This window comes from Triticum aestivum, chromosome 3D, assembly GCF_018294505.1.
Source record: "Triticum aestivum cultivar Chinese Spring chromosome 3D, IWGSC CS RefSeq v2.1, whole genome shotgun sequence".
Lineage (NCBI taxonomy): Eukaryota > Viridiplantae > Streptophyta > Magnoliopsida > Poales > Poaceae > Triticum > Triticum aestivum.
The window spans coordinates 470,138,517-470,160,420 of NC_057802.1; the positions used below are offsets into that span (position 1 = coordinate 470,138,517).

Sequence of the window (21,904 nt, forward strand, 5' to 3'; positions counted from 1 at the left end):
CGAGAGGGGCAGGCGCGGCCCCTGCCTCATGGCCACCTCGGGCACCGTCTCGCGTTGATTCTTCTTCCGGAATTTTCCAAATATTCCAAAAATATTCTCCGTCCGTTTTTATCCCGTTTGGATTCCGTTTGATATGGGGTTTCTGCGAAACATAAAACATGCAACAGACAGGAACTGGCACTGGATCAATATGTTAGTCCCAAAAATAATATAAAAAGTTGCCAAAAGTATATGAAAGTTGTATAATATTGGCATGGAACAATCAAAAATTATAGATACGACGGAGACGTACCAGGCACCCGTTGTTTCGGACAAGCCGTGGAGTGTGATTGATGGTGGAGGGGGAGTAAACCTTTACTTTTATCGCTTGGGAACCGCCACTAGCGTGTTTAGCATGGAAGATATTGATAACTGATGGTCGTGAAGTAAATTTGAAGGGTGCATGCCTCAAAATATCATTTATCTCTATTTTTAAAAACTCGAGCTCTGGCACCTCTGCAAATCACTGCTTCCCTCTGCGAAGGGACTATCTATTTACTTTTATGTTTTGTCATCACCTTCTAAAACAAGCGCTAGAACCTGAGAGCACGACTGTCATGACTTATGCATTGTGTGTAGCTAACGTTGGGTGCATCATGACTGGATCTTTTCTACCATGAATTACAATGTTTTGTCGTTGCTTGAACTTTGGAGGTGCTCTGCATTTATGTTTTGCGGTCTCAGAAAGGGCTAGTGAGATACCACTATTGTCATATTATATCATGGTTGTTTTGACAGCGTGTTTCTGTTTGAGATATCTTATTATTGCTCGCTAGCTGATTATGTCATTGATATGAGTCAATATAATTTTTAAGAGTTATTGTCGGCATGGTTAGTTATAATGTTGGCTGAAAACCTGGGTGCTATTTAAGATTATTTATGCAAACAAGAGCAAAAGAGTTCGTAAAAGTTTTTCTTTTTCACTTTTAGTTTATCAACTGAATTGCTTGAGGACAAGCAAAGGTTTAAGCTTGGGGGAGTTGATACATCTCCAACGTATCTACTTTTCCTAACGCTTTTCCTCTTGTTTTGGACTCTAATTTGCATGATTTGAATGAAACTAACCCTGGAATGATGCTGTTTTCAGCAGAACTACCATGGTGTTGTTTTTGTGCAGAAATAAAAGTTCTCGGAATGGAACGAAACTTTGCGAGGAATTTTTATTTGATAAATAAGAATTTCTAGAGCCAAGACCTACCGGAGAGGGTCCCCTGGGTGGGCACAACCCACCAGGGCGCGCCCCCTCTCCTGGCGCGCCTAGGTGGGTTGCCCCACCTGGTGGCCCCCCTGACCCTGAAACCGACGCTATAAAATCCTATTTTTCCAGAAAAAAATCAGGGAGAAAGAATTATCGCGATCCACGAGACGGAGCCGCCGTCACCTCCTGTTCTTCATCGGGAGGCCAGATCTGGAGTCCGTTTGGGGCTCCGGAGAGGGGATCTTCGTTCTTAGTCATCACCAACCCTTCTCCATCGCCAATTCCATGATGCTCCCCACCGAGAGTGAGTAATTCCTTCGTAGGCTCGCTGGTCGGTGAGGAGTTGGATGAGATTCATCATGTAATGGAGTTAGTTTTGTTAGGGCTTGATCCCTAGTATCCATTATGTTCTAAGATTGATGTTGCTATGAGTTTGCCATGCTTAATGCTTGTCACTTTGGGCCCGGGTGCCATGAACTCAGATCTGAACCATTTATGTTATCATAATTATATCCATGTTTTAGATCCGATCTTGCAAGTTATAGTCACCTACTACGTGTTATGATCCGGTAACCCCGGAGTGACAGAAACCGGGATTTCTTCCGGTGATGACCGTAGTTGAGGAGTTCATGTATTCACTATGTGTTAATGCTTTGTTCCGGTTCTTTATTAAAAGGAGGCCTTAATATCCCTTAGTTTGCAATATGGACCCCGCTACCACGGGAGGGTAGGACAAAAGATGTCATGCAAGTTCTTCCCATAAGCACGTATGACTATTTACGGAATACATGCCTACATTATATTGACGAACTGGAGCTAGTGCCGTGTCGCCCTAGGTTATAACTGTCTCATGATGAATATCATCCAACGAGTCATCGATCCAATGCCTACGAATTTATCTTATATTGTTATTGCTAAGTTACTATTGTTATCATCACGGTTACACTTGCTACAAAGTTACTGCTATCACTGTTACCGTTACTGCTATCACTACTATCAAAACTATCATATTACTTTGCTACTGATAATTAATCTCCAGGTGTGGTTGAATTGAAAACTCAGCTTCTAATACCTTCAAATATTCTTTGGCTCGCCTTGTGTCAAATCTATAAATTTGGGTTGAATACTCTACCATCAAAAACTGTTGCGATCCCATATACTTGTTGGTTATCAAGGGTTATCAATGATGCGTTGTGTCTAGCAAGGCATTGGGGCTATGTTCTCGATGACGGGAAGGGACGTCGTAAGAGGATTGAGCAAAGTGAGGTGGCCTAAGTGCTCAACGGAGGCACCCGGTGGCCCGAGGTATGGTGGCTGGTGAGGTTGATATATGTCCCATCGCATTTCATCAATGGAGTTCACATTAATTAATTAACTAAATACCCCATCGAACCAGTTCGATGAAAAGAGAGAACCCTGAATTTTCACGTGACCTAACACCTATGCCGCATTGCAACGGGAATAGAGCTGACCCGATAGGGCCTTTGCTAATTTATTTATTAGCAAACGGGGATGCCCCTCCCGGATTTCCATTAGTAGAAATCATTAGATGTTTACAACACTAGGTGCCCAGCCTGCTAAACAGGTTTCATTCATTATTAATTTCAGCAAAGTGCTCATCTCAGAGCGACTAAATACATCACGAGTGCTACATACACTGCAAATACAGAGACAATCATCCTAAAGAGCACAACGATCTTGCCCATTATCTTCACAAGCTCTTTCATGTCCTCATGCTGCTAAGGCCATTCAACAGTTGTTGCTTGGTCATCATCTGATAAACTGCATCATCAACCTTCTACTTTGCATCTTCCTCATTTGCCGGTCCTTCAGTTACTTGTCCAACACCCCATCCTGCTGGTATTTGGATTCCTCTGCCAACCAAATAATCAGCGTAGTTCTGTTCCCCAAAATCAGCAACTTCCCAGAAATATAAAACACACGAATCTCCCCCTTCTTCATGAATCAAATTGGAAGATTATCAATCAAACTCTTAAAAAATTCAGCAACCGACAGTAGGCGAACAAATTAACCACATTACCCCATGATTTGGGCATTTGTAGAAGACTCGGCAAGAGTTGCGGATTGTAGTTGAGATGCGACAGACGACTCGGCGTGAGTTGCAGTAGTGGAACCAGACCAACGACATCAGGGTGGGATGAGTAACTGACTACAGTGAGTGTGCTAGCGGGGTGTGATGAGACCTACAAGTGGTATTATGGTTGGCGACTTCACGCACATTGATACGTCTCCGTCGTATCTATAATTTTTATTGTTTCATGCCAATATTCTACAACTTTCATATACTTTTGGCAACATTTCATATTATTTTAGGACTAATATATTGATTTAGTGCCCAGTGCCAGTTCCTGTTTTTTACATGTTTTTGTTTCGCAGAAAGTCCATATCAAACGAAGTCCAAACACGATAAAATTTTATGGAGATTTATTTTGGAATATATGTGATTTTTGGGAGGTGGAATCAACGCAAACGGAGGCCCACATCCTTCACAAGGCATCAGGGCGCCACCACCCCCTGGCCGTGTGGGGTTGCCTTGTGGGCACCTCGTAAGTCGGTTTGGGTCCTTCTTCGGATCTCCGGGAATATAAGAAACGGTTTTCGGCCAGAAAACAGGAACGCGGAACAGAAGAGTAACATAGAGAGATCCAATCTCGGAGGGGCTCCTACCCTCCGGGAGGCATGGCGGCCATGGACCAGAGGGGAAACTCTCCTCCCATCTACGGGGAGGCTAAGCAAGAAGAAGAAGGAGGAGGGGGGTCTCTCCCCCTCTCTTCCGGTGACGCCGGAGTGCTGTCGGGGGAATCATCGTGACAATGATCTACACCAACAACTTTGCCGCAATCATCACCAACTCTCTCCCCCTCTACGCAGCAGTGTAACACCTCTTCTCCCTGCTGTAATCTCTACTTAAACATGGTGCTTAATGTTATATATTATTATCCAATGATGTGTGGCAATCCTATAATGTTTGAGTAGATTTCTTTTGCCCTACGGGTTAATTGCGGTATTTTGTGATTTATATGAGTTGTATTTTAATATGATGATGTCCTATGGTGCCCTCCGTGTCGCGCAAGCGTGTGGGATTACCGATGTAGGGTTTTGCAATACGTTCATGATTTGCTTGTAGTGGGTGGTGAGAGTGACAAAGCTTATCCTAAGTAAGTGGGTTGTTGCGTATTGGAGTAAAGAGGACTTGTTACTTAATGCTATGGTTGTGTTTTACCTTAACAATCTTTAGTAGTTGTGGATGCTTGCTAGAGTTCCAATCATAAGTGCATATGATCCAAGTACGGAAAGTGTGTTAGCTCATGCCTCTCCCTCATTGCATATGATAAGTATCTATCGTGCTATATTCAATTGCCTATGGACAATCTTTTTCTTTGTGTTACAAAAGGCTCTATACTAAACAACTAAGTTTTATTATCTTGCAAAGTACTCCTAGTTTTATTCTTGCAAAGTAGTTCTAATTTTATCCGCGCAAAATAGTTTCATACTTGTTCTAGGTAAAGCGAATGTTAAGTATGCGTAGAGTTGTATCGGTGGTCGATAAAACTTGAAGAGAATATAAATTCTACCTTTAGCTCCTCATTGGATTCGACACTCTTACTTATCGAGAAAGGCTACAATTAATCCCCTATACTTGTGGGTTATCAAGGCCTTTTTCTAGTGCCGTTGCCCCGGAGCAATAGCGTGGGGTGAATATTCTCGTGTGTGTCTGTTTGCTTTTTCACTAAGTAGATTTTATTTTGTGCTCTTGCGAAAGCAAAACCGTACCTCTCGTGAAAGAAAAAGAAGACAGAAAACACGTTTTTTTGTTTCCGAAAGGCACGGCCATGCCTCTCGTGAAAGCACAACTGTGCCTCTCGCGGAAGCAAAACCGTGCCTCTCGCGAAAGGAAAAAACAGAAAATGCATTTTTTCCCGTTTCCGAGAGGCACGGCCATGACTCTCGCGAAAAATGTCAAAACACCAAATTTGACCACCAACGGACCAAGTAAGTGGCAGTGACACGCACGGAAATGGCCCCCGGCGGAGACATGGCGACGTACGTACGTACGTCAATACGTGGGAATGGCATTTGCGAGCGCACTTTAGTTAGTTAGGCTGGCCATAGTGGGGAGTATCATATAGTAGTATCATGTAGTAGGCTGGCCATAGTGGGGAGTATCATATAGTAGTATCATGTAGTATATAATACTAGTGTATGATAATGCATTCATAGTGCATAGTATCATAGATTAGTATCATAGGTGATCTCATTTATTGCCATGCAAGACACATAATAGCATGATACGGTACCTACCTATGTTACTATAACCATCTTTTTTTTAATTATGTGCCACATAACCATGTTTGTGAAGCGCACGATACCGATTATGTTACCCACTATGGCCAGCCTTACCTCTTGAATCAACACGTCACTGCTTACGATTCAGATGCCTACAAAAGCACAACGCAAGCCTGCCTGGTAGTAGCAGCTAGCGAAGTGCAGTGATACACTGCAGCGTGCGTCGCATGTCAGGTCGACGTGGTCTCGTCCTAGCTTCGCGTCGGTCGGCGAGACTGAACTCGTGGCATATATGCCATGGATCGCGTCACTGTTCATGTCATCTTCAGCCACTATTTTCGATTTGATCGGCCACTCCCACTACTCAGCATTGATGATTCTGCGCCACGCGTTCGGTATCCTGCGCTCCTCCATGCCCGATCCGGAAAGGAGCACGGAGGCGGGGATTCAGGGAAAGTGCCCTTTGCTGGACGATGTGGACAAAATGGTTTCTCCACTTCCCTTCCTCGGCCGGCCTGGAGAAAGAAAGATACTACTACTACCAACCGATCGAATCCGGCAAAACAAAGCGGCACATGGGACGGAGACAGAGCAGGTAAACCGTGCGTTTCATCGGGGCCGGCGTAATGCTAATGCATATACACAAAGCACGACGGCACCCAGGTCAAATAAATGAATAAAAGCACGCGACTGCACCACGTAATTTTATATACTATGAACAAACAAACAGTGCCGAACGAATCAGTGGTTGGATGATTAGGATGAAAGTGGCATGCTCAGTCACCAGTGTTTAAATTCTACTAGTGCTTACACTATTTATGGGTTTATTTTAGAATTTCGTCGTTCACGTTTACCATGAAGACGTACTTCGTCAATCCTAAAATGATGTGCCGGCTCGGTCTCTGCGTCTGTACAGTGTTGAAAAACAGTGTGCTTCAGACGACGGACGACAAACAGAAGCATGTGAACGTGCGACTGCGTGGAGGTCTGTGAAGCACATACGCCGTGCCGCTGCGGCTGTGAAAGGATGATGGCACCGACCGACGCAGTATGCACGGTGTGTGATTCAGTTTCTGGTTCTGGTGCTAGAAAACTCCGCAGCTGGCTCATCCCGCCACTTGGCGCGCGCAGCACTACTGCACTAGCCTAGTCTAACTGCCACCACCACGAACGAAGCCCCGGGACGAACCACACAGCTGTGGCCGTGCCGAGACAGCCCGCACCCGCTCCACCCCTACAAAGTGAGCGAGTATAAACTCGCCGCGCACCACCCATTGCTCGCCGTTTCCGTCCCCTTCCTTCGAGCGTCGTCTGCGAGAGACTGCAAGTGACTGCCTCCGTGTGCGGGTGGTGTCTGGGAGCGGGGATGGCGACGCACTTCGTGCTCAACACCGGCGCCAAGATCCCCTCCGTGGGGCTCGGCACCTGGCAGTCCGACCCCGGCATCGTCGGCGAGGCCGTCTACGCCGCCGTCAAGGTCCCTCTCCTTCTCTTTCTCTCACCACAATGCCCCCCCCCCCCCCCCCCCTCTTTCCCTCTTGCCTGATTTCAATTTGTCTTGGATTGAAACCGTGCGTGCAGGCGGGGTACCGGCACATCGACTGCGCCAGGGCCTACAACAACGAGAAGGAGGTACTAATCCGGTTTCTCCATGCCTTTGGATCCATTCTCTCCTGCATTATCGTCTCATATCCGTGCTTCAACTTCCTACTTGTTTCCTGCAACGCGCCATCACTGATAAAAGAAGAAACAACATAATATTCTCAGTATTCAGTTGTCCAATCTCCATTCATACTCATGGCCGTATGACAGCTTCCTTTCTGTCCATCTATTTCACACGCCGGCTTTCACTAGAATATTACTGAACTGCTTTAGAAAGAGCCCATGACCATCTACCTACTTTTCCAGACAAAAAAAAGAAAGAAAGAAAGAAAGCAAGTGGTTTAGAGTGACCAATTTGGACAATTTTAGAGTATGTGTACCAACTGGAGATGCCAATCAAAACTCATGCTTCTAGCATCTGCCCTTCTGACGCCAGTAGATTCTTTATGTCCCAAGTTTTCTCCATCAAAGTTGTGTAACAAGCAACAAATGCATAATATCCGCCTTTGGATTGTCCAGGTGGGTTTGGCTCTGAAGAAGCTGTTTGAAGAGAGTGTAGTCAAGCGTGAGGATCTGTTTATCACCTCTAAGCTATGGTAACCCAATTTTTCTTGTGATATAGCATCTCTTTAATACCTCATGTCCAGCTAATTGCTGCTAATCGGCATGCTTTTTCAGGTGTGGTCATCATGCCCCAGAAGATGTGCCTGAGGCACTTGGGGATTCTCTCGATGACTTGCAGCTTGACTACTTGGATCTTTACCTTGTAAGTTGTATGGATCTTCCCGTTAAAGAGTTATAGTTCAGTACGTTGCTTGCTCAGTTATGGGTCTCTATCTCCAGTATCTCATGAATCAATTGGCATCAGTTTGCAAAAAGTACCTATTTCACATATTCATTCTTTTTTTAGTAAAATATAAATCAACTGACGTTATTGTGAAATACTAATATATTAGCGTCTAACATTTCTATGAGTAATCAGCTGCCTTTGTTACTCCAGTGCTAGTTCATTGCACGATGATTGATGCTTCTATTCCAATATTGTGATGTGAAGACTGATTGGATCATTGAAAATGTGCTTTCCTCTTTCCTCTTATCACCTATTGGATATGCTGGCAGCTACTCCCTCCGTCCCAAAATTCTTGTCTTAGATCCGTCTAGATACGGATGTATCTAATACTAAAACGTGACTTGATACATCCGTACTTAGACAAATCTAAGACAAGAATTTTGGGACGGAGGGAGTATTTCTTTGTCCTGTTCTACAACTCGGATCAGTAGTATTCAGTTAACCTTATTAAGTCTATCCATTCTGGTATCGACAGACATTGTATTGTGGACTTCTGCTTACTAAGTCTATGGATAATTTTGGGGTTTATTTGTAATACCTCTGTCCAACTTTTGATATAGATGATTGTTTGTTGAATGGGTTTAGTATGTTGTTGAAGAATAATGTCGAATGAAAAACTAATAGCATGTGTATTTTTGCAGATCCATTGGCCATTTAGAGTCAGGAAGGGAACAAGCATTGGCAACCCTGAAAACTTCTTACCACCTGACATCCCAGCTACATGGGGAGCAATGGAGAAGTTACATGATGCTGGCAAAGCTCGTGCAATTGGTGTGAGTAACTTCGCGTCGAAGAAATTGGGTGACTTGCTTGCTGTAGCTCGCATACCTCCGGCTGTTGACCAGGTGGAGTGCCATCCTGGTTGGCAGCAATCTAAACTCCATACCTTTTGTCAGTCGGCCGGTGTTCACCTCTCTGTAAGTCTACCATCTAACTCTATATTTCCGTCAGTCAAGTGACTGGCTAGTGGTGTTTATAGCATTATCTTTCAGAAATTGTGCTTGTGCTTATGATTCAGCATCTCCATGTTGCAGGCGTACTCACCACTAGGTTCGCCTGGTTCAACATGGATGAATGGTAATGTCCTCAAAGAACCCGTCGTCCTCTCAATTGCAGAGAAGCTTGGCAAAACTCCTGCACAAGTGGCGTTGCGCTGGAACATTCAGATGGGTCACAGTGTACTGCCAAAGAGCGTGAGTGAAGAACGGATAAAGCAGAACCTTGCTGTTTATGACTGGTCTATTCCAGAAGACTTGCTTGCAAAGTTCTCTGAGATTAAGCAGGTGAGCTATGCAACTTTGTATGGGCATTTTTTGTCTGCTTTTAGCTGTGTTGTATCTGATCCGACTTCTTTTACTACTATTTCTTAGCTTGAAAAACGTTCTTATATTATGGGACGGAGGGAGTAGATCAGAGCTGCTATATATAATTTGGAGAAAATTACACTGATATTTTTGGTGCCAAATTTAAAATTTATATGGAATACACTGAAGTTCTAAAACCCAATCGGAAATGTTCTTGTAGAACATCTATAATTAAGTAGCATTTCTGAATCTATAGGGTTTAAGGTTTATACCTTTGTTTTGGGTAGCTTCAGTGTCAGGATACTCATACAGAAATGTTATTTTATCCTTTGATCATGCCTGTTAAAAGAAAATTAGAAGCACATGAGCAATAACAAGCAGCAATAATATATAGTTCAGAAGCGTAGTTTGAAGGATTCTAGTGAAGTTGAAGATATAACCAATGGTTATGTTCCACTCTCTCTTTTTTTCTATTTTGAAAATTCTATTGCTTGTCGTATCCAATTATAATGGTTCGATGTGACTCACATGGCATAAGAAACTGCTTATTCGTATTGGACTGAATGGGGCACTATTTTCATTCACTGTCTATGGCAGCCCTATATTTCTTCTAAGAGACCAACACTTCATACCTTTTACACTCTAGGAAAACACAGATAGAACAAAACTACCACTGAATTCACCGTGTAGCTGCAGTGGCTACTGCGTGCTGCATCTCTTAATCAGGCCAACGCCGTTTGTCACTTCAGCTGTTGTTCAAAACAAACAGCTTCAGGTTCCTGTACATCCGTAAGGATATATACGCGTCGATAATGTCCTTCTGAATTCCGATCCGTGACTAGTGATAGCGTCGCTAACCGTCGGGGAACCAGAATATACATTTTCCAGGTGTATTCATTCTTAGTAGCACGCGAGCGTGAGTGCATTGCCACAGTTATTTCTGACGCGCCAATCCTTTCTTGTGATCTTCAGGCCAGGCTTCTCATGGGCAACTTCATCGTCAACAAAGACAGCGTTTACAAGACCCACGATGAGCTCTGGGACGGCGAAATCTAGGACGGCTCCTGTCGTGGCTGGGAGCAGGGCGCCTTACTAGTGTCAGTCACTTGTTATGTATCGTCAAACTGTAAGCTTAAGAGATGTATGGTGGTTTAGCCCCACTGTGGGAGGAACTCTTCAGTAGACTGCATGGATTTGCCCCTTTAGGTATGGATTTTCTGCTAAACCCGCGTGTTGCCAATGGAGGCATGAACTTATCCTAGCTTGTTCCTGCGACTGGGATCACCTGTTCTGTACCGATTGTTGGTTTGCTGGTGTAATTGTGTTCCTCCAAAGAAGTTGCTCCACACATGATAATAAAGCTGGGGCCGTTTGTTTACAAGTTGATTGCTTGATTTTTCTCTCTTGCTAGGAAGTGGCGACACCATTTTTCCGTCTTTGCGGTGCTGGCCCCATCCACTGACCAAAGCAATGAGAATCCCGAACGCCCTCACATTTTTTACAACTCAAGTTGTCATCCGAGAAGAAGAAAAAATTCAAAAGATAAACTGAAATTTGCCATCCGAAAATAAATTTGTACAATTAAACTTGAACATCCTCGCGTCACTGAACTTGCCATAAAAAATGTGTTTGTGCCACACATGTGACACTTATCGGGTCTAAAATTGCATGTGATGTATCGTCTATGGCAGTACCCAACATTTCACGCTTTATTATCCCGTGGAGCCAGCGTGATGGCGAACAGAGAATGTGCTAGGTTCATTCATGTGGCGTGCAGAAAAACAGAGAACGCGCCGAGCTTTCTGTCCTTCGGGAGAGAGGGGCGTCTGCTTTTAGCACAGTTGTGCGGCGACAAGCGGGTCCGTGGCCGGCCGCATCTCCTTGGGCTCAGCACCGGAGACGAGTCACAAATCCCGGCTCGTCTTGGGTGGCCACTAGCCCACCATTGCTCGCGTTCTTTCTGTTGCTCGGTGAAACGAAACGGCTTTTGGAGACTCCGGCGTCCCCTCGGCCCGTGATCGCGTCCCCGTCCCCGTCTCGCTCGCGGGTGGCCGGAGGATGGCCGCCGCCCATTTCACGCTCAACACCGGCGCCCGCGTCCCCTCCGTGGGCCTCGGCACCTACAAGGCCGCCCCGGGGGTCATCGCCGACGTGCTCGGCGCTGCCGTCAAGGTACCAGCCCAGCCGCCTCTCTCCGTCCGCTCTTTCCCCAATTCAGACCTGTGCGTGCTGTTCTAAGTCTGCTTGCTGCGGCAATGGCAGGCAGGTTACCGGCACATCGACTGCGCGCCGCTCTACCATAACGAGAAGGAGGTTAGTCAGTCAGTTAACCCTGTAAATGAGCAGTAAATCACATGCTTGCACACGGCTTTGATCTACAAACAGATTACGAGGAGTAACTCGGCGTGTTCCTGTAATAGATTGGTGTTGCTCTGAAGAAGCTCTTCGACGATGGCGTGGTCAGGCGAGAGGACCTCTTCATCACTTCCAAGATATGGTACTCCCTCCCGTTCATTTTTATAAGTCATTTCAGACAAGTGAAATTGAGCTGTTTTGCACAATGTCTGAAACATCTACGAAGCCTTATAAAAATGAACAGAGGGAGTAATATTTCTGTCTACAAGACTATCATTCGTTTACAACTACAGTACTAGTCATTTCACCTCCTATCGTAACAGCCAGAGAATCAAAACCCTGCACTTCTTCTGCATTTAAAGAAGTCAGGAACTCTGCAATTCTTCTGCATTTTGAAGAAAACTCTGTACTTCCTCTGTAGGTGCAGCGATCTCGCACCCAAAGACGTGCCACTTGCAATTGACAGCACACTGAAAGATCTGCAGCTGGATTATGTGGATCTATACCTAGTAAGCTGGTCACCTTCATCATGATCCAAAGATTGCCATCTCTCTGCTGCAGACAACTGACTGTTCTGGATATCTATGTAGATCCACTGGCCATTCCAGGTCAAGAAAGGCACCGAAATAAGTCCGGAGAACTTTGTCCACCCTGACATACCCAAGACCTGGCAAGCCATGGAGCAGCTGTACGATTCAGGCAAAGCTCACGCCATCGGCGTGAGCAATTTTTCCTCCAAGAAGCTGGGTGATCTGCTTGGCGTTGCCCGTGTCCCTCCCGCCGTTGATCAGGTCGAGTGCCACCTTGGCTGGCAACAGGCGAAGCTGAGGGCGTTTTGCCACTCCAACGGGGTTCATCTATCAGTAAGTCTGCTTGTGTGTTTCTGAGCTTACATCGACATGCAAAACTGGAGTGTTGTGATCATATGCTTTTGGTCTACAGGCCTATGCACCCTTGGGCAGGATGAAAGACGTAGCGAGTAACCCGGTGGTGACATCAGTAGCCGAGAGCTTGGGAAAAACTCCGGCGCAGATCGCTCTGCGCTGGGGTCTTCAACAGGGTCAGAGTGTACTTCCAAAGAGTGCGAATGAGTCGAGGTTGAAGGAGAACATTGATCTGTTTGACTGGTCTATTCCTGAAGAACTGTGCGCCAAGCTTTCTGAAATCAAACAGGCAAGTGTCGAACATCGCATTTGTTTGTCTGGGCCTCCGAGGTGCAGGAAATGTTAAGATTGCTTGCTACAATATTGGCACTTGCAAGTGTGCATATACGAAACCCCATAACATACAAGTAGTCTAAGCAAGCTCGCTGCAGTATACCCCTGATTGTGTTTGTTATATGCAATTGTAGAATTGTTACTGATACAAGTGTCTTGTTCAATGCTCATGTTGGAACAGGTTAAGCAAATCAGAGGGGATTCGTTTGTGCACCCTCAGAGCATTTACAAAACCTGCGAAGAGCTCTTCGACGGAGAGATTTGAAAGGAGACATCAAAATTTGGATGCACCACTAGTGTTGGGAACTGATAATAGCAACCAGCCGAGGAACAAATTTGACAATTATGCTTTTGCTCTACTGTAAGATAATCACAAGTGAGAAATGATGAGGATACATCGAAGGCTAATAATAATAATTTCCTCCGGTGGCTTGGCACGGTACTAGAATGCAAATATGTGTTTATGGTTGCATCCTCCCCTTCACCTCCTAAAGAAAAGGAAAAACATAACAGAGGATGGCGCCCTGGTGCATCTGACTACTTTCCAAGCATAACTCTGCAATGATGCTCACTTCACATCTATAACATGCAACAGATTCAACTTTCAACTATACAGGAGCCAAGATACCCACAAAGGAGCTCCCATGGTACGATTTACGAACCGGTAGAGACGGTTACGGCTTCGCTGAAATTTCACCATGCTTCTCGAAATTCCTTCCTGAATCTGTTGAGACGACCTTTCAGATTACGTTCTCTGAAGCTGGCATGAATCAAGGTTACTGCAGGGTAGAAACTCAACTTGTTAAGGCAACAGTGTTTTGCGCAAACGTTCTAGAACTCTAATTAGATGGCCTTACCGAGTAGACCAACGTATAGTGCCCACGGAACTATCAGGAAATTGCAGGAGCTCACCCAGAAAATGCAGCTAACTGCAAACATATTAACAGTTCATTTCTGGTTCTGTTGTAACTGAAATCTCGCAAAACTAATAAGGTAAAAAGGACATCATATGGAGCCATGTGTTGTACCAACCTTCAAAAAGGAACAGGGCAAAGACCCACATAGACAAAGGTCGGCCACAAATATGAGTTGATCCTTTTATACTTGGTCGGCCATGACGGACAGAGCTGAAATACCATTGGCAACAATTTAAACAAAGCCTTCCAAGAACCGAGTAAAGGAATAATAGTAAAACCAGGCAATAAGATAATCACTTTATGTACGGTCTCATCTTGGCCGCTAAATCCGGTGAAAATTTTCTGACAATGCTTATAACCTTGTCGGTGGAAGTAACTGCAAAACTGCAATATCGAACATCAGAAGTACGTAATCAGTAACAATCATCCTGGTAGAAGTATGAGGTATCACTGTTTCCCCACTGTAAAGAGGAATAACTGAATAATGTTGAATAGAGCAATAGAAGTGAAAACTATTGGGAGCCGCCGGCTAAATAGAACAGATAAAGCTTGCTATGGTGATACACATCTATTGAGCATATTACATATAAATTGCTCAGGTACTCGTGCCAATCCTTCATCTGGAATCTAAAAGATACTTGGAGATCGAAAAGATGAACAGAACCCCGTGCTCATTTTAGTTGGGAGGAGCATGTTTTCTCATTGTAGGCATAACATTAGAGGTGAGAATGTTTAAACACACCTGTCACTGAAAAATGCAATGCTGAGGCCAGTTGCAAAAGCTGTAAGTATGGCAACTGGTTTCTGAAGGAAGCTCATCCCTGCATATTGCATATAGACAAGAGAACAGAAATATGAAACCCAAAAACTTAGTGTAACTTATAGAAGCCAAAAACACCGGCACGCGCAGAGGTTTCATTGCATACCTATCAATATGATCAAGATGAAGTAGTTGGTCCCGTAGCTGCAAAGCACCAGAACAGTTGGAAACGAACATTAATAAAAGAGATTTTTGGAACGGCACAATGGCACAAGTATACATTCACAAACTGGTACAAATCTAAACTATAGCTACACTAAGGCACCCCATTCTAGCCTATCAAATATTCAAAAGCGGTGCACATGTTCTGTACCTGAGTAGTTATTAAGCCATGACTCGGGTATCTGTTCGGGCTTTGGTTCAAATTTTAAAAACATTTTTTGAAACAAACTGAAAGTAAATAGATGAATTTCTTATCAAACCATTAAACAAAAAAAGAACTTTCTGTAATCCCTGCCATCTTTTCAGATTTACTTCAACAAAATCATGGTGGTATGTGAATAACTCAAAATAAAATGGTTTAGCACACACCTCCCTTCATGGACAGATACGAGCATTAACAGTGACATTAATAATATCTTTATTTTACACAACACTGGTCGAAATTGGAATTTGAAACAGAACTGACATTTGTTATGCTTATGAAATGCAGAAGCAATTTGCAGGCATGAAGATAGATCGTTCCAAACTACCCCCTAAGCTAAAAGTTTCAGCAATGACACCATAATGTGCAAAGTTGACGCAATAATATTCCAAGGTTCCAACAACACACAAAAATCACCCTTCAGATTCGGCCTCGTTCCATAGTGAACCACCGCGAAGAGTTCATTGTTCACGCGTCAACCCTCTGTCTGTCTCCTCGTGAGCCCGCAGCCCCTGCCCCGTGTGCCCCGTCTAGCCCAAATCGAAACAGGTACCCAACCAATCTACCCGGCTGGTCATTCGATTAATGAAAGAGGCGAAGAAACAGGCAGAGATTCGAACGATAGATCGTACTAGTAGAGGTTGCACTCGAGGCGGCTGATCCACTTGGAGCAAGACCGCGGGGCGCTGAAGCGGGAGAAGAACTCGGAGGAGGGGCGCGGCGGCGGAAACCAGACAAACTCCCGCATCGCCTCCACCACGTCATCCGCCGTCGCGGGTCTGCCGTCCATCGCCGCCGCTCGCCGCCGACCACGAAGTCCAGACCCTAACGGGAACGCTTGGTTCAAATTCGGCGAGCGAACCCCGGTCTGGTTTTGGAATAAGACTCGGGTCTGCCTGCACGCAAATTTGGCCGTCCGATCCATGGGCCAACGGCCCCGATCGGGTCTCGGGTAACGCGTGGCACTACCCCGCAGCGTGCAGTTGTACACTGGAAAATTGGAAGGTCACCACTTGTAGTTCATCCTGAACTCGTGATCCGGTTAATCCATTGCGTGTTTGCATTGCTGATCTACAGTTCAAATAAGGTAATGGGCTCTCGATGATATTTTTTCTATTTCTTGCAAAGGTGTGACATCTCACATATCTAGATCATGATGGCACGTCTACGTTTACATCAGTGAAGCTCCTAGTGACACGTTGGATTGGAAGATGTGGGTGAGAATTATTCTGGATATTGTCTGATGATATATCTGGTTTCAAACTTTCGATGATGTCGATAATCAATTTAAATTTAAAATTGCATGGCGCCACATCCGATATCAATTCTATATCCGCCAAGTGTTTGAATTATTATGCTGGATCAATCAAGGACCATTTAATCCATTTTGGGCCATGCTTTGGTTGACATGTGATCACAAGTTTAAGTTGCCATGTTTTAGTTTTCTCTCGAAAAATTCTAGCATGCGTGCACGTAATAAGAATATAATGCGCACTCAAGTTCTACCCCCCCCCCCCCCCCCCCCCCCCCCCCCCACCCCCACCCCAGGCATGGAATGCACGTTTTATTAGGGCTTTACATGTATTATAAGGTAACAGGCTCTCAATGATCTTTTTCTATTTCTGGCAGATCCACTAAGCCATGACACCTCACATATCTAGTGACTAGTGGTGGTCATCTCCACGCTTACATAGTGATGTTGAGTTGCACATTGGTGAAGCTCCCCGTGACACGTTGGATTGGAAGATGTGGGTGAGAATTAATCAGGATAATGTCTGAGGCGGTATAGGGTTTAAATCTCCGGCGACGCTAATATGCGATTTAAATTTAAAATTGCCCGAGGCCACATCTGTTCCGATATCAATTCTGGATCCGACAAGTGTTCAGATTATTATGGTCGATCGACCAAGACCTATCCAATCCATTTGCACCACACCACGCTTTGGTTGACACGTCATCACATGTTTAAGTTACCATGTTTTAGTTTCTTTGGCCAATTTCTAACATCCGTACACATAATAAGAACATATTGCGCACTTAAATTCTACTCCCCCTAGGTAGAAAATAGGGCTTTACAGTGATGGTGATCTTTCATCTTGTTGCATGCTGATGATAGTGATAATGTTCTTGTGATCTGTCTCCGTCCTCTACTAGACTACCGGGACGCAACTCGCTCCGGCGCGGCTACTCGAAAGCCACGTCAATGTTGGGCACATCCTTTTGTCACTTTTGTATGCATACGTGAAGTTGATGAATCATCGCACTGGACCATGGACTTCTTAGAAAACACAAACTAAAATAAAACACCATTATGGTGTGTGCACGAGTGAGCGTGTTGGTGGGGGGTTTGCATCGTAAAGATCCACAAAGTTGTGACGTCTCACATATCTAGATCGGGTTGACACCGCCATGAGTGGTGTTGAGTTGCACGTTGGCAAAGCTCCCCGTGACACGTTGGATTGGAATATGTGGGTGGCAATTATTGTGGATATTGTCTGAGGCCATATATGATTTAAATTTTCAGTGATGCTGATAATTGATTTAAAATATATAACTTTGAGGCCACATTTGATCCGATATCAATTCTAGATCCGCCAAGTGTTTCAATTATTATGGTCGATCAACCAAGAACCATACAATCCATTTCCACCAGACCACGCTTTGATTGACACATGGTCACGAGTTTAAGCTGCCATGTTTTAGTTTTCTCTGGAAAATGTCTCGCAGGCGTACACGTAATAAGAATATAACGCGCACCCAAATTCTACTCCCACCCTGGGCACAAAATTCACGTTTAATCAGGGCTTTACGTTCGCCGGTGACAGTGATCTTGCATCTTGTTGCATGCTGGTGATAGTGATGAATGTTCTTGTGATCTGTCTCAGTCGGCCAGTCCTCCACCACACCCCCGGGACGCGGTTCGCTTCGCCGCGGCTACTCGAAAGCCACGTCGAAGTTGGGCACGTCCTTTGCCACTTTTGTATGCATACGTGAAGTTGATGAATCATCACACCCTTTCATGGACCTTGCGGCTGCACACTTCTTAGAAAAAGCACAGCCGAAATTAAACACCATTCGATCACTGTGTGGCGGGTCGGGTGTGCATCGAAAGGAAAACTCTCTGGGGAGGCGGAGCTATTCCGGAGAATCATTGCACGGTTGTTGCATCGCATCCTCTTCTTCAGAGAAACAGGAGGAACAATTGGCCCGTTTTGGATGGACGTCACGTGCTGGCATGTCTCCTCTGGCCACGTCGCGCCTCCATGATCTCGATCGTTGCCTGCTTGATTGGGCCTCGGCTCCTCACGCATCTCGCCCCGACACGTCCCGCTTTGTTTGCACGGCCTAATCGCCACCCTGACACGTCCCACTGTCCTGCTCGTCTTAATCATTGGTCGCTGTTTTGGACTCGACCTCTTGACGTCATTGCGTTCTCATAATTCTCGGCTTCGACATGTGACGCTCTGTCTGGACCGGCGGGACACGTGGCGGCAGTGACAGCGACAGGGAAGGTGGCGCGTCTGTGTGCTCCGGGCTATGGAAGTCACGCTGCCAATGTACACTAGGGCCCTGTTTGGATTCTCCTTTTCCTTCTGAATACACTTGTAAAATATATAGATCTTCGCCGGTTGTTTTGGTTTCCGGTTGGAACTAGCTATTGACCGGCAAGTTACACCTGGAAATTAAATACACCTGTATTGAATTACAACCATACCAAGCGCGGCCTACGTGTTGCAGGATAGAAACGGAGTCCAGAGAATATGCTGCTGGTGTATGTACGTACACCTCAAGTGCTCGGCACCGCACGACTGGCTTGAGTACTGCGAAGAAACGAACTTCTACACGGCGACGAGTAAACAAACAACTGCGATTACATGAAAAGGATAGTTTGATGAACTGCAATAGTGCCATTTAGCAATCGTTTTCCTATGTTTTCTAGAGAGGAGGCGACCAGGAGACGGCTAGCTTTTACCCTCGACCTGTTGGCGCCACCGCGGGTTCGCTGGCCTCGGCCGACCACTACAGCAGTGGGACTGCGGAAGGGTGGGAATGAGTGGCCGGGTTGTCTTTCGTAGGGTCTTTGAATTCTTCGTTCGCTAGTGAAGTTAGAGCAGCCGACACGATGGCAACAATGGCACTTCGTTTTTTTTTCATGTTGATGTCCTTCCTCAGAGTGGTGTTGGCGAGTCGAAGGACGGTGTCGGTCATCGGGTGCATGATCTGCATGGCGGCAACGTCCCGTGGAGGTATGAAGTTTCAACGTGTTTTCGTTCTCTAGTTTCATTTTAGTGCGATGCTCCTGCATGCCATGTTCCTGCGCCGCCGCCATGCCAGGGCTCACCGCCGCACCTTCCCACACGGCCACGCATCCCCGCTTCGCAGCTCGCCGTTGCACCGCCACGCACTGCCGCCACCACCAGTCACCCAGCTCACGTGGTAATGGTGACGCGCAACGCTGCCTATTGCACTGACTTGCTGGCCCTAGGTTTGTTTAATGAAAAAATAAAAAAAAATAGTGAAAGATGTTTAAGAAAACTGAGAAAAGACCTCACAGACAACTTTTTTTTAACTTACTTTTACGACGAACTATTGACGTTGCTCTTAGCGATTAGTATCAGGATGGCCGACGCTGTGCACCCTGCGATTTTTTTGGTGCGATCCGACCATCTGCAATAAAGGAAAAGAATCCGCTTCAAGAAAAAGGGAAAAGAATCGGATATTCGCATCTAAAACATGCAGAGAAAAAAAAACGACGCCTGTCTGAGCCCAGGTTCGAACTGGGGACCACTAGTGTGTGAGACTAGCGTGATAACCAACTACACCACCCAGACATGTTATGATGTGACGAACGAGTATTTTACTTGACCTTTCTGTTTTATTAGGGAAATATTTTACATCGCCCTTGATGTGCGCAGGAGACGTCGTATTTTTATTTCTGAGGAAAAATATCTAGGATTCTAGATCGCGAGGCGGTTGGTGGTTAGCAGCATACTAAAAAACATCACGGGCGCGTCGAGCGCCGTGCGAGTTTGTTTGTCGCGCGCGCTCAGATTGAATCGGAACCATGTGCGAGACGGGCCAAGCATCTTTTCAATCAGGTCGGTAGAGTAGGGGCACTTCCACGCCAAAAAATATAAGAGGCGGTCAGTAGGGGCGCTGCATGCTTTGAGATCTGTGATTCCGTGGCATCGTGCTAGCTTATATGGGTAGTAAAACGTTGTGGGCCATGTGGCCCGTAGCACATTTTGGCCGGACGCGCCGCGTGGTACAGTGCACGCAATGATCAACGGACCCACTCCTACTCCTAGGTAGGAGTAGTAGCAAAAGCAAAGTTCGTGCGCGAAATGATGCTGCGAAACTGCTCCACACACGACACTGCAGTGCCCGATCTGTGCACGACCAGCAAATTGCAAACGTACCGCTGCGGCGTACCGTGTGTAGTGTACTCTAGCATACTGTGCGTTGGTGGTTGGTGCATGCCTCCTGGCCACGTACCGCTGCGGCGCACCGTGCGCATAGAACCAAACTCGGTGTCGACGGTGTGGGGGGCTCCGAGAAAGTCACCTGGTTGAGTACAGCGCGCGCGGAGGTGGAATGCTGCGTTTATCTTTGAGCGGTAAATAGGTGAGTGAATTCCAACTCGGCATTTATTGTGGTGAATCAGTGCCGTCTCGGGGAATAGGAGTATTGTGATGGAAATACGTGCTCGCAGCAAAAGAGACGCGGAAGTGCGTAGTACTTGAGGAAAACGCACCGAGTCCACACAACAAGAAAACGCAACATCCCTAAACACAATTCTTCTCCAAACTAGTAGAGCGTAGAGAAACACAACATTTCCGCACCAAAAACCATAATTTTACTATTACTACTAATGTGTTGAACTCTTATTATATAGGAAGATCATAATTTTTTTTAACACAGTACAAACGCAAGTGCTCATATACATGTATACACGCACACACGCACACCCTACCCAAGACTGAGCCGGCATGTCATCTTGAAATTTACAAAGTCACCGTAGGCACCTCGTCGTCGAAGGGAACGTCTCCTCCCACTGAATGCGCATCGCCGGAAATCCTGAAATAAATCCAGGATTAAATGCAAGCACTAAGACTTGAACCCTGGTGGGCTGGGGATACCACAGTCCCTCTAACCATCCAATCACAGGTTGGAAGATCATGATAATTGGTGCACTGTATCAAAAACTACACTGATCTCCCCGTAAAGAAAACTACATAACTCCTATCATTGATCTATTAGGTGGAAATGTACTCCTATCATTGGATTTGTCATAATTTTAGGAATATTGAATCGCTTCTTATATTAATATATCTGTGCAAAGTAAAGGTCAAAATTACCATGGTAATGTTTAAAGCATAAAAAATGTGTTGAATATCGTGATAATTGGTGTACTATCAAAAACTACATTGATATCCCCGCAAAAAAAAACTACATTAACCGATTAGGTGGAAATGTACTCGTAACATTGGATTTGTCCTAAATTTAGGAATGTTGAATTTCTTCTTATAAATATATTTGTGCAAAGTAAAGGTCAAAATTACCATGGTAATGTTTAAAGCATAGAAAATAAATAGGAAATAGACATAATCACCACGCATTATGCCACTGGATACAAATCATATCAACACTTCGTATATACTCACTCCGTTCCTAAATATAAGTCTTTGGAGAGATTTCACTATAGACCACATACGGAGCAAAATGAGTGAATCTACACTCTAAAATGTATCTATATACATCTGTATGTGGTCCATAGTGAAACCTCTACAAAGACTTATATTTAGGAACGGAGGGACTAGATCTATACAAGCGTGGAATTCTCACGACACATGAGCTCGATATGTTTGAAATTATTTTTATTTGTGAATATTGGATGATTGAAAATCAAACCCTTCCCTGGGTTAAATA

General features: G+C 45.2%; 3 protein-coding genes and 1 non-coding gene across 4 annotated transcripts; 2 read left to right on the plus strand and 2 right to left on the minus strand.

The window, feature by feature from the left end:
* Positions 1-6,715: 6,715 nt before the first annotated feature.
* Positions 6,716-10,679, plus strand: LOC123079749 (NADPH-dependent aldo-keto reductase, chloroplastic). The gene is made up of 7 exons (XM_044502548.1): positions 6,716-7,022; positions 7,127-7,177; positions 7,667-7,743; positions 7,826-7,913; positions 8,639-8,914; positions 9,032-9,280; positions 10,274-10,679. Exons 1-7 carry the CDS (start codon positions 6,912-6,914, stop codon positions 10,355-10,357), a joined length of 936 nt encoding a protein of 311 aa, XP_044358483.1. The 5' UTR covers positions 6,716-6,911; the 3' UTR covers positions 10,358-10,679.
* A 439-nt stretch (positions 10,680-11,118) lies between these two features.
* LOC123074978 (aldo-keto reductase family 4 member C10) lies at positions 11,119-13,318 on the plus strand. Its single transcript, XM_044497686.1, has 7 exons — positions 11,119-11,473; positions 11,564-11,614; positions 11,722-11,798; positions 12,078-12,165; positions 12,247-12,519; positions 12,599-12,829; positions 13,055-13,318. The coding sequence occupies exons 1-7, from the start codon at positions 11,360-11,362 to the stop codon at positions 13,136-13,138; spliced, it is 918 nt and encodes a 305-aa protein (XP_044353621.1). The 5' UTR covers positions 11,119-11,359; the 3' UTR covers positions 13,139-13,318.
* A 55-nt stretch (positions 13,319-13,373) lies between these two features.
* LOC123074979 (PRA1 family protein A1) lies at positions 13,374-15,832 on the minus strand. The gene is made up of 7 exons (XM_044497687.1): positions 15,607-15,832; positions 14,717-14,754; positions 14,533-14,611; positions 14,088-14,174; positions 13,906-14,000; positions 13,731-13,802; positions 13,374-13,652 (listed from the first exon to the last, which is right to left on the minus strand). Exons 1-7 carry the CDS (start codon positions 15,762-15,764, stop codon positions 13,567-13,569), a joined length of 615 nt encoding a protein of 204 aa, XP_044353622.1. The 5' UTR covers positions 15,765-15,832; the 3' UTR covers positions 13,374-13,566.
* Positions 15,833-19,732: 3,900 nt separating this feature from the next.
* Positions 19,733-19,806, minus strand: TRNAV-CAC (transfer RNA valine (anticodon CAC)). Its single transcript has one exon. It is a non-coding gene; the product is annotated as a tRNA-Val (tRNA).
* Positions 19,807-21,904: the final 2,098 nt, after the last annotated feature.

Excerpts from the sequence above, each read along its gene's own strand:
- LOC123079749 (XM_044502548.1), top strand. The coding sequence starts at position 6,912 with ATGGCGACGCACTTCGTGCTCAACACCGGCGCCAAGATCCCCTCCGTG. Across the intron at positions 7,023-7,126 it reads CCGTCTACGCCGCCGTCAAG|GCGGGGTACCGGCACATCGA; the intron begins GTCCCTCTCCTT and ends CCGTGCGTGCAG. Across the intron at positions 7,914-8,638 it reads ACTACTTGGATCTTTACCTT|ATCCATTGGCCATTTAGAGT; the intron begins GTAAGTTGTATG and ends GTATTTTTGCAG.
- LOC123074978 (XM_044497686.1), top strand. The coding sequence starts at position 11,360 with ATGGCCGCCGCCCATTTCACGCTCAACACCGGCGCCCGCGTCCCCTCC. Across the intron at positions 11,615-11,721 it reads TCTACCATAACGAGAAGGAG|ATTGGTGTTGCTCTGAAGAA; the intron begins GTTAGTCAGTCA and ends TTCCTGTAATAG. Across the intron at positions 12,830-13,054 it reads AGCTTTCTGAAATCAAACAG|GTTAAGCAAATCAGAGGGGA; the intron begins GCAAGTGTCGAA and ends ATGTTGGAACAG.
- LOC123074979 (XM_044497687.1), bottom strand. The coding sequence starts at position 15,764 with ATGGACGGCAGACCCGCGACGGCGGATGACGTGGTGGAGGCGATGCGG. Across the intron at positions 14,755-15,606 it reads CTCGAGTGCAACCTCTACTA|CTACGGGACCAACTACTTCA; the intron begins GTACGATCTATC and ends GGTGCTTTGCAG. Across the intron at positions 14,001-14,087 it reads AAGATGAGACCGTACATAAA|CTCTGTCCGTCATGGCCGAC; the intron begins GTGATTATCTTA and ends ATGGTATTTCAG.